This window comes from Phodopus roborovskii, unplaced genomic scaffold (assembly GCF_943737965.1).
Source record: "Phodopus roborovskii unplaced genomic scaffold, PHOROB, whole genome shotgun sequence".
NCBI lineage: Eukaryota > Metazoa > Chordata > Mammalia > Rodentia > Cricetidae > Phodopus > Phodopus roborovskii.
The window spans coordinates 433,010-445,584 of record NW_026125946.1 but is presented as its reverse complement, the minus strand read 5'-3'; the positions used below and the strand labels follow the sequence as shown (position 1 = coordinate 445,584).

General features: G+C 37.8%; 1 protein-coding gene across 1 annotated transcript in view; it reads right to left on the bottom strand.

Moving 5' to 3' along the window:
• Mcf2 (MCF.2 cell line derived transforming sequence) overlaps positions 1–12,575 on the bottom strand; it is an 81,272-nt gene that overhangs the window by 61,485 nt on the left and 7,212 nt on the right. Inside the window, exon 3 of the mRNA XM_051179131.1 lies at positions 10,918–11,008. Coding sequence (XP_051035088.1) covers positions 10,918–11,008 — 91 coding nt within the window. The remainder of the gene's footprint in view (positions 1–10,917; positions 11,009–12,575) is intronic.

The following is a 12,575-nucleotide window of genomic DNA, read 5'->3' as shown; positions in this document are numbered from 1 at the left end:
TACATCTTCTCTGATGCCTTCTCTACTTCCTTTCCTTTTTTTTTTTTTTTTTAATGATACTCAGGATGGAACCCAAGGCCTCACACTTGCAAGATAAGATCTGTAATACTGAGCTAAACCCCAATTCCTCTCTCTTTTAATAATGAAGATCCTTGTGATTATTCAAGTCCTACCTTTGAAATTTGGGATAATTTCCCAATATCACAATATCAAGATTATTTTATTATCAATGACAGGGTCTCTTGTATCTGAATTTGGCTTTGAATTTTGTGCCTTGAACTTCTGATCTTCCTGCCTCTAACTCCCTAATACGGGTATGTGCAACCACATTTAGTTCATGCTGTACATCTGGGTATGACCAGGATGTTGTGCATGCTAGGCAGTCTACCAACTGAGCTACAATGCTAGCGTCCTCAAGATTCTTCATCACACCATACAGTTCCTTTTACCTTAGCCTATTTGTAGGTTTGGGGGGTAGGGGCATAGACACATAGAAATTGGTTGTCAGTGCACTGTACCCAGTTTCTCCAGTTGTTAAATGAAGATGGTAATGGAGCCTCTTCACGTTAAGTTAGCAGAGGATTTGAATAATGTTCACTGTGAGTGTGAGTCGCAGGACAAGCATTTAGTAAATACTGATACTCCTACCCTTGCACCCTTAAGGCTTAAAGAAGTCCTGAAAAAAATCTTTTCACAATATATCAGCTTTACATGTAATGTTTGTTTGGCTGCTTGTATGTTAAAGAGTATATGTTCTGGGAATGTATGGTGATTCCCTGGCATGCATGAGATCTTGGATTCATTCCCCCAACACCACAAAACATCAAAAGCATAGTCTGAAAAAAACACAGGGGCTATGAAAAGTATCCATGTAAGAGTGCAGATTCACTTTTTACAGAACAATTGCCAAGCACCTGTTCAGGGCTAACTAAGACAATAGATCTGGGATTGAAACTCACTGTACCGGATTTGCATGCGAACATCGAAGACATAACTATTATGCCTGGTCTGAACTGCATGTTTCAATTTCATAAAACAAATAACTGATAAATCAGATGAACTATTTACTGCAACTCACTTGTTGAGTATCTGTACAGCTATTGCCCTAGAATGCCTACTAAATTTTAGATTGGCTATTGACTTAGCATAGTAGCTACAAATTTCAGAAGCATTCTATAGCGAAAAACACTGCAAGTGTAAAGGAACTGCTCATGTCTTCATGGTACAATTCCCTTTAATATGACGTATTTGAAGTCTCCCTTAGCACTATACTGAAAAAAATGCTTAAGCAGAACTTCACTTTACTAAACCTTGGGAATTATCAGATACTAGAAATGCATTTGTAACCAGGGTTTAGAATAGAAGCACAGAGAATGGTTTCTCAAATGAAGAGAGGGTTAACTAAAAAATGGCCCCTTGGGGGAATTGAGAGTTGGATTACCATCCAATTTAGGTTTATTTATTTTATATTTTATTTATGTGTGTTTGAGATAAAGGGGGAGAGAGAAAGAGAGAGTGTGAATACATGTGTAGGAGTCCAAAAAGACCAAAAGAGGATATCAGATCCCCTGAAACTGGAGTTACAGCAGGCTCTGAGCAGCCTGACATGGTTGCTGGGAATGGAATTCAGGTCCTTTAGAAGAACAGCAAGTACTCTTAACTACTGAGCCATCTCTCCAGCCCCTAATTTACGGCTATTTATAATCATTGTTTAATGCATTGATTGAATACTACATTCTTCATTTACCTACTCATGACTACCATATTCAGTTATTTCTGTGGTGTAGTATTCACTGTTACTTCAATGTATCTCAGATGGACTCATAAGGCTTCCCAGTTGTACTGGGTATGGTGGTTCATGCGTGTAATGCTGGCACTCAGGAGCCCATCCTGAGTTAGCATTCTAGGCTAGCTTGAACTGCTTCCTAAGACACTGTGTCAAAAACAATCAGTTGTGAGTATCATTGCTCCAAGAGTCTAGGTTTTATTATGGTTTAAGTTGGTTGATTAGTTTCCTTTTAGACAAGTTCTTACTGTGTCACTTCTAGCTAACCTACCTAGAACTTGCTATGTAGACCAAGCTAGCCTCAAATTCAGAGATCTGGCTGTTTCTGCTTGAGTACTAGAATTAAAGGTGTGCACCACCATATGTGTCAAAAGCCATATTTTTAAAGAGGGAAAAATAAATGATAATTTTGAGAAAACGCTGTAGAATATAAACAAAACGTATCTGTAGGCTACAATTGCTGAATGAAAACATTCATATATCTGAACATGGGCCGCCAATATGAATAATATATATTCACTCTCCTTACTGTGCTTGGTATGAGAATCTAGATGTAATAGAGAAATCTGGAGAAAATTTAAACTGACAGGCCATGCAGATTAAGGTTAATTCATCCAAACAGATTAATTTGTCCATGTTTATGTGGAGATATATATGCAGCAGAAGTATCTTATTTTCCATACACAGAAATGCTTATAACTAAGAATTTCAAGATAATACATTTTAAAAAGCAGTTTAATGAAAAAAGCAAACAGCATATCATAACAGATATGCAGAGCACAGCAATCACAGACCATGACCACTGAGTTGTGATGTTTCAGTTTAGTAATACAGCATTTCTAGGTGCTTTAAGAATATCTAATCTGTATGGTTATATAAACATGAAAAAGCACAATTTATATTTTCTCCAAAATTAAACTCCACATTCTACATCTATAAATCATTTTAAGGACTTGTCAAAACAGCAAAGAGAAGTAGTCATAGGCAAGTCTTATTTTATTTGTATACCACACATATTAAATAAAAACAAAAGAAAGACTGCTTGAGAAGAATCATCACTGGTTTGAGTTTCTTACAGACATTTTTGTCTTTTGATGTTCCAACATGTAGCTACTTAAGACACATATATGTAACAGGAACATGCTGCCAACTGTCACAGGGCCTGGACTCATGTGACCACTCACTGCTCACAGCCCCAACTCAGCCATCTGCAGCAACTCTTCCTAAATCTTAACGAAAACAGACCCCAGACATGTTCTCTATTATCTTTCCCTCCCAGAGAACAGATTTTTCTTGCCCTTGTCTCATACCAACCCCAGGACTGCCCAGGTACATGGTCTTCATTCATTAAGGCATAAACCTGACATGCCATTTAAATATTAAAGTCCTGAAAGTAACTTAATATTCTTTTATATGGTACTTTTAGGGAGGCAATTCACTCATCCTATGGGGTTGCTACCTATTTCTTCTTCATAAAAATATTATGTGGGCATTCTGCCTGCATGTATGTATGTGTACCATGCATGTGCCTGTTGTCTAAAGAAGCTAGAAGAGAGCACAGGATTCCTCATGACTGGAGTTGCAAATGGTTGTGAGGTGCCCTGTGTTGGAAACCAAAACCAAACGTACTCTGGAAGAATACCCAGTGCTCATAGCCATTGAGCCATCTCTCCAATGGCAAGTGTGTGTCACCACTATAAAGTGTTGTTTAATCACTATTAAAAAAAGTGGTTTCTGGGCTGGAGAGATGGCTTAGCCATTAAAGGCTAGGCTCACAACCAAAAAAGTGGTTTCTAATCATATGGCATTTCTTTTTTAACCTTTTTGGCAAAGGGCCCTACACTAAAAGGCATTGCCTACATCGTAGACTTGTTACACACATTGTTCAATTTAGCCTTCCTACTATTGTATCACAGTAGGTATTATCCCTTCTTATAGATGTAAAAAGTGAAGCACAGTGGTTAAACAGTGATGCTGTGGTTTTTCTGGAACATAAATAGCTTTTTATAGACACTTAACCTTTCGTGTACATACAGGTTTACTCTTTGCAATTCATTTAACTACAAAATGAGACCAGTTATGGAAAACCATCTAGCATCATGTAGACCATGGAAGAATATGATGTCATGGGAAACCCCATGACCTAGAGCTAAAGAAAGGCATGTTCTATGACAAGAGCCACTTGAATTATCTCCCCTACTCTAATCCCATCCCCACTCTTCAAGAGTACAGAATGTATGAGTTACTTCAAGTGTTGCCCAGCAACTTGCAAAGAGCCCTGGAGATCAGGACAGTCCTAAGCAATACCCCTTCCTTGTGGTTTGTCCCTTTTATCACATGTATCTCCTCTAATCCCCTCCTCATCACTCAGCTAATCATTCAATTTCCACCAGGTAATCAGTTTAATCCTCTCTTGAGACTTTACATTCTGTTAGACCATCTTGTTAGGCCTACCATAGCCTCCAGAATCAGCACAAATCCAAAAATCCTTCCCAATTAAGCCATTTTGTCACTAACTAGCAGGCCCAAATTTTTCACTTTAGTCACACAAAGCAAATTTTGCTATCACTATAGCTCCAGGCTTCAGAATCAACCCTATCAATTGCATCTTAAGATACCCGTCCCTAGAGGCCCACTTAAAGTAATTCATTTGAGGGAAATTAAAATCGTGGAGAAAATTTAGAGAAAGGTAAAAGAAGAGCATGTAGTAACTTAAGGTACAAACAAATGGAATCTGACATGGATGGCCTTCTCCACTCCTAGCTTGAAATTCTTTTGGAATAGATACTTACAAATATGCTTCACCTCTCTGCTAGACTGAGAATGCCTGTAGCCAATAGCTACTACATATTTACCTTTGAAACCGGGGTCATAAGGAGCACATTGAAGATGTGCCTACTCAGTTACTGTGTGCTGTACGTGTGTATATTAAACTGTGTATACACAAACTCAGTTTAGTGTTGAGAAAACATGCATGCACAGAAAAGAATTAGGAACTTTTCAAAAGGTAAAGTCAACGCATCTTTGATACTAAAACTGCTAATATCAGTTACACACGATATTATAGAAACATACACACAGACATTTTATATGCATCATCAATTATCTGCTAAATGTCTGAAGCAATCATTCTCATAACATAAAATCATGTGTAGGACTGAATACATAACTTTATAAAAATACATATAATTTTCAAAGAACATTCTATGCTAAAACCCTTATTACAAAAATTATGTACTCAACAATTGGCATTTGCTATAACTCAGGAATATTGCAATTCTTTTCTTGTCCTAGGTTACATTTTAATTTAATTAAGTTTTTCTATAAGTAATTTTTAACATGTGTATGTTACCTCAAAACTTGAACAGGCAAGTTTGTATCTTAAGCCATCACAATAATAACTTGTGTTTTTTTAAGGTGACATTTAATGACTTGTAGATGACTGGTTTGTTGTTAATTTATCCTTGGTTATTTCAATGTTTCTCTAAAACAAACCTGAAGATGATGTTAGAGATTCTCTGGGTAATTTAGAGTATGGCTATATGAATGAATGAATGAATGAGTGAATGAATGAATGAAAATATAGTAGGAAAGTTTATGGAAAGTAGCTGAAGGAGGGTCTTGAAATTTTTAGCTTCTGTTAGAGAACAAACCACTTTCCAGTTCCTTAAAACAGTTATCAATTGGTAGAATTTTGCCCCTTAAAAGTGTACATTTGTAAAAAAATTGGTACAAAAATTTCCTGTCATTACAGATGTTTGACTGTTTCCACTCTCAAAGTGACAACTAAACAGGGCTGTCTTTTTAAGTGGTGATGAAATCACCTCCAGACCCATTCAGGATATCACACTCTTCTTAACCAAAACCAGTGTCCAAAAAAAAAAAAAAAAAAAAAAAAAACCCTCATAAATAAATCCTTTGCTGGATATTCTTTTAACTAGTGATTTAAAGCTATGCAGGCAAACAATTTTAAATTGCTAATACACTCTTAGACAAATAACATGACCAACAATGCTCTCTGATAAACTTGATGACATTTAGATTTGGAAGCGATATTCTACCTCTTTTCCTTAAATTACTCTAGGCCAGTCTCACAGTAAACACATCAACGCAATTCACAAAAAATACAAGACTCCATTCTCTCCATCTGTCCTTAAAAGCCCCACTCAGCAGTTTGTGCTGTAGCACCATGCTGCAGCATCCCTGCACTTGAACTTGGGAATAGGCTTTCCAGGACTGCAGGCAGAGCCCTTACCGCATTCCTTCTGAACCTCATCTTGCCTCTCGGGGGATTTGCTTCTGCCATCTCGCCTATACACAATTACACTCTTCTTTTCCGATTGTCAACGCAACATTGATGAAATACGGGCTGCTTCTTGGGTGGTATTTAAAACCAGCAGCCAAAAATCTCTATCAAACAAAGCTACGGCTGCTTCCATTACCACCGCGGCAGAGCTGCAAAAAAATCCACTATCCCTGATTAGTCAGCTGACAGATCCTTCCCTGCTGCTCATTGTAATTCAGAGTTGACACAGTCCCCCAACTACTTAGCCTGATTGAACCTTGTGGATTAGCTTGTGCTGGACTATTCAAGAAGATCAGGCATGTCCTAAGAGTGGAGGGAGAAAAGAAAAACACTCTCCTCCTTAGGCTGGATGGGACTGGCTTGCCTCTGCGTAGTTAGATTTTTTTTAAGGTGGAATGCTAAGATTCTTTGTGAAGGTAGTACTCACTGATACTTTGTCCTGTCCTGCTCTGACACTTAAACTTCAATTCTATATTGTTTTACTACATTCTATCCTGGGTTTAAGTGTTGAGAAAGTTACAGTTTATGAAGTTGTAGCCTGGTAATCTTGAAAGAACAGAAGATGCATACAAAGTTTTCAAGATGGAGAAGATTCTCCCTACAATTAACCTTCCCCCCAGATAGCCAAAGACAGCATTTTGAATGTTCTTACCACAAAGAAATGATGTTTAGTGTGATAGACATATCACTATACAACATATATGTGTGTGTGAAAACATCACATTTTGCCTCATTAGTGAATACAATTATTTTCCTTTTGTTTTTGAGACAGGTTTTCTGTGTGAAGCCCTGTCAGTCCTGGAACTCGCTCTGTAAACCAGGTTGTAAATGAACTCAGAGATCTGCCTGCCTGTCTCGCAAGTACTGGATGTTGATGGGAGATGTCATTCTGTAAATATGTTTCTCTTACTGGTTAATGAATAAAGCACTGTTGGCTAATAGGAAAGCAAGAGAGGAGGGACTAGGAGACAAGGAGGAAAGAGGAAGTAGTTAGGAGGAGTCAGGATGGAGAGTCTAGAAAGAGCAGGATGCCAGCCGGCTCTCTGGTAAAATGAGGCCACATAGAAATACATAGATTAACAGAAATGGGTTAATACTTAAGACAGAGCTAGCTGATAAGAAACTAGTACCTGGCCACCAGCGTTATATCAAATACAAAGTCTCAGTGTGTTAATTGGGGCTGGCGTGGCGGTGGGACAAGACAAGCAGCAGGACGAAAAACCTACTCCTTACAGGATGTAAAGGCTTGCACCACCCGGTGTGGCCACAATTTTTTTCAATATTTATTTTATCCTATGCATGTATGTGTGACCCTGAGTATATGTCTATGTGCCACATTCAAGAGTTCACAGAGGTTAGGAAAGAGGTCAAATCCTCTGGAACTGGAGTTACAGATGTTTGTGAGACACCATGTGAATGCTGAGAACTGAACCTGGGACCTCTGCAGGAACAGCAAGTACTCTTTACTGCTCAGCCATCTCTCCAACCTCATATGTACAAATATTATGTATCAACTGCAAAAATTTCAAATTCTTCTCTCATAATTATGAAACCTAACTTGCCTACTTTCATTTATTTGGGAAGCTGTAATTTAAGGTCTTCAAATTGAACTATATAGTCATCTTACTAAAAGTAATAGACCACATGGGATTTTAACTCAGTGGTAGCACATATGTAGCTCTAGTTTCTATCCCCAGGACCAGAAGAAAAATGGCAAATGATAAAGTAATAGGCTACAAAAATCCCTGTTACACAATGGTTATCTTCACCAGGATATCTTACAAAATGTTAACTTTACCTTATGAAATCAACTGGCATTCAATAGTCATTTTTTTAATACATGTAGTTTTTTTTTCAGACACTATATTCTGATCAAAGTTCAATACTCATCTTTATTCCATCAATAGTCATCTTTACTTCAAATGGTGTTGGTGTCTGGTAGCTATTGATAGTTGAGATAGTATCTAATGTGAGCTTGGGCATGAGTGTATAAACTATATCAACTGCAGAAACATTTAAAGAGATGGCTCAGTGCTTAGGAGCACTGACTTCTCTACTGAAGACCCAAGCAAGAATACTTGCACCCAAGCCAGATAGATGGTCCACAAACACAACCACAACCACAACTCCAGTTCTAAGGGATCCAGCACCTTCTTTTGGACTCCTTGAACACCAGCACTCACATATTCAATACATACATAATTAAAAATGAAGTAAATCTTTATAAAGAAATAAGATAAATTGTGAAAAAGAATCATCTAACCAACTGCATCTCCAGAACAATCTGTTCTGTGTGAATGTGGTGATTTGAATGAGAATGTCCCCCATAGGCTCGTATTTGAACACTTGGTCTTCAGTGGGATTGTTTGAGGAGATTTAGTAGGTGTGGTCTTGTTGGAGAAAGTATGTTGTAAGGAGTAAGATTTTTCCTCCCGCCGCTGGTCTTGTCCCGCTGCCGTGCCAGCCCCAAATAACACACCGAGACTCTGTATTTGATATAATGCTGTTGACCAGGTATTAGTTTCTTATTGGCTAGCTCTATCTTAAGTATTAACCCATTTCTATGTATTTCCACGTGGTCTTACCGGAGAGCGGGGCCTGCGGTTCTGTTCTCCCTGTCTCTCCATCTTGACTCCTCCTTCCTACTTCCTTTTTCCTCCTTGTCTCCTAGTCCCACCTATCTTGCTTTCCTATTGGCCAACAGTGCTTTATTCATTAACCAGTATGAGAAACATATTTACAAAATGGCATCTCCCATCATCTCCCATCCTAACTCCTTACAGTCACTGGAGATGGGCTTTGAGAGTTTAGAGAATTTAGTCATTTCCAACTGCTCTCTCTCTTCTTCATATTGCAGTTCAAGGTGTGAGCCCTCAGCATCTACTTTCGGCTACCATGCCTGCCACTTAAAGTCATTATTCCCTGCCATGATGGGTTCTTATACCTCTGGAACCATAAGCCCAAATAAATTTCCATCTATAAATTGCTTTGGTTGAAGTGTCTTATCACAGCAACAAAAAGTAACAAATACAATGTGTGTGTGTGTGTGTGTGTGTGTGTGTGAGAGAGAGAGAGAGAGAGAAAGAGAGAGAGAGAGAGAGAGAGAGAGAGAGAGAGAGAGAGAGAGAGTATGCAAGCATGTGTGCAGGCAAACAAGCGCATGCAGAGAAGCCAAAAGAAGATGTTGAGTGTCCTGCTCTATCACTCTCAGCCCTGCTCCATTCAGACACAGATTCTGTCACAGGACCTCGAGTTAGGCTACCAGCCAGCAAGTCCTATTGACTGTCCTGTTTCCAATGCTTTTTACCTGGGTTCTAGGGGTTTAACTCATATTTGCATGGCAAGTACTCTTACACACTGAACCATCTCTCCTGCCTTGTATTTTGCTTCTTTACTATGATAGTCTATAGCCTAGAATCATGAGTATTATTTGTCCTTCTGCTGCTTTCAGAGTTTTATGATAGCAAAAGGAAAAGAAATTAAGATGCGCTATTAATGATTAAATACCCTATTGTAAGCAAATAACAGAAAACCACTACAAAATGGCCCCCAAATAAGGAAAAATGCATGATGGATGTGAAAAAAAATGATCTTAATCACTTTACTAATATATCTAATATAGCAAAAAGTACTGACACAGAACTTCAGCAACTACAATATTTGTCATGCCTTTGCAACTAAATAAACTTCCTCTGGTGGGAGTAGCTTCAGAGTCAGTCAGGAGGCAGAGAACTTCAGACCACAGAAGCGAGAAATTTTGATGAGCTATTACATGTGACTTGACAAGAGATAACAATCATATACTATCCCAGTCAAAAAGCTAGAATGGATTTTCACCAGAAAGGAACAATAAAACATACTTTTTTCAATTTAAGCATTATACAATGTGTACAGATGTATGAAATTTCATGATAACCAATAAATATGAACTCATATTTTTATATATCTGCTTAAAAATAAACATCTATCATATCATTTGTCATATCAAATATTGCTTAATATATTGCTGAGTTTTCTGTTTTTTAAAATAAAGTAACAGAAACAAAAAAATTAAATGAAAATAAAAAGAATTTATCATGGTTCATTATACTGGAAACTCAAAGAAAAAGTACAGAGTCCCAGCAACTTGCCTCTGATGGAGAATATGGGCTACATGAAGTTTCTGTAGACATTCCCAGCCTTGTCAGCTCAGAAGTCTGTGACCTCATCTACCTGTCTTCTGTTAATAGGAGGCTTTGAGCAGCTTCACTATCCTGGAGAGTCTAATGATATAATCTGGCAGTAGATGGAATTGTATTTTGTCTTTTAGAAAAACTGTTTCCTCTTTCTGAGTCTTTGAAACTGAAGACTAGATTTTCAGTTGGGGAGATACAGAATTTGGGGATATTGACCTCTGTATTCTATACTAGAAAAAAATGTTTACAAATGGAAGGGCTTGTCTCTGGGTGCTTGGAATACTAACTGTTTGAATTTTTTTCTTTACATTTTTCTATATATCCTGGTTATACAACACATATATCTCCATTTACCAAAGGGTTCCATAAAACATTTGCATTCTTCTGATAGTCATATAGAACAACAAGTCTTTGCTCACTTATAACTTCAACCATCAATTACTTATTCATTTCCACTAGGACTTATGTATGGATCTCGAGTTCTTTACTGAGACCTATCTGAGTTCTTCATACCACAAAATCTTCCTATGTTCCTTCTCATTATACCAATACCATTATTTATTGTCTCCATTAATACCAAAATAATCTATACTTTCAAAGAGCTAAGTATATATAAAAGAAGAAGTTGCTGTAGAGTACATGGTACTTACTGAGATTTTCTGGAGGGAAATTTTGAGGGAAGACCATGTATCCAGTCTTCGATCCAGAATAACAGTAAATCGGGTATCAGAGCTACTTTGTCTACAAGAGAATAAAAAAATAATTTTGTTATTTATGAATGTTTATTTGACAATTGATGTTTAACTGAAGACAAGTTTGGATTAGGAAGTACTATCTTAGCCAGAAGTAGTGGTGCACGCCCTTTAATCTCAGCACTCGGGGTGGCAGAGGCAGGCAGATATCTGCGAGTTTCAGGCCAGCCTGGTCTACATAGTGAGTTCCTGGACAGACAGGGCTACACATTGAGACCCTGTCTCAAAATAAACTTAAATAAAAGGTGTTCTTTAAAAATTATTTTAAATTTATATTCCCCTATTTACTATTACTTTCTTTTTCAATATTAACTTCAATCTTTTAAATAGGAAAATGAGGTGCTAGAGAGATGGCTCAGTGGTTAAGAGTACTTGCTCCTCTTGGAGAGAGTTTGATTCCCAGCTCCTACATCAAGTGACTCACAACCACCTGTAACTCCAGGTCCAAGGGATCCATCACCTGTTTCTGGCTTCCGCTTCCACAGGAATACACACAGACATGGCACTTATTCACACAACACACACACATACACACACACACACACACACACACACACACACATACATACATACACACACACACATATAAAATAAAAATGAGAACACATAAATGAAATAAGAAATGGGTATATGACAAAGACGGATTTGGAAAATGGGTTTGGAACCCTAAAATGTTGGTGGTGAGAAAGCTCAACAACCTCTGCCCTTCATAACACCAAGCATAACTACACACAACACTCTATCAATGATCTTTCCATTCACTTGAAAAATATATAGTTAAATATATTGTTTTGCACTGCAGGCTGCTCTTTGGGTTTGAAGGAAGGCAGTTTAATGGATAATGTATCTTTGATTTGCCCTAAAAATACTTTTAAGCTTCAACAGATACAATATAAATTACTCTTCTAGAGCTCAATTTTGTTCATAAGACTCTTCAAATAAATTATGTTCTCTATTCTTTAGGGTTAGTAAATGAAAACTGCTTCCTTCAAAATGGTATCTTAGCTAGGTGTGGTGGCACAGGTCTTTAATCCCAGCACTCTGGAAGCAGAAGTAGGCAGATCTCTGTGAAATGTGAGGCCAATATGCTCTACATAGAGAAGTGCATAGGAAAGTTCAGGTCAGGCCGCCTGGTCTACAAAGTATGGCCATGTCTGGATGGAAGATAGATAGATAGATAGATAGATAGATAGATAGATAGATAGATAGATAGATTATGTTCAACGTAAGCATAATCTCGTGTGTGTATGCGCATGCGTGTGTCTTCTATCCCTCCCCACCTATTCTTTTGAGGTGAGGTCCTTTCCCTAACCATGGGCCTCACATTTTCTTGGCTAAACTGGAAACAAAAAACCCAGAGATTGTGTTGTTCTACCTCCTCATAGCTGGTTTGTGAGACACCTGGCTTTTTATGTGGATTCTGGGATCTGAGAAATGGACCTAATGAATGGACCTAATGTTGAAAAGTATCTCCAGCCCCTCTAAAGAGGCTTTTAAAGTTTTCGCTTTAACACACACAAGTGCCAACTGATTTTTTTTATAAATAAAATTAGCCT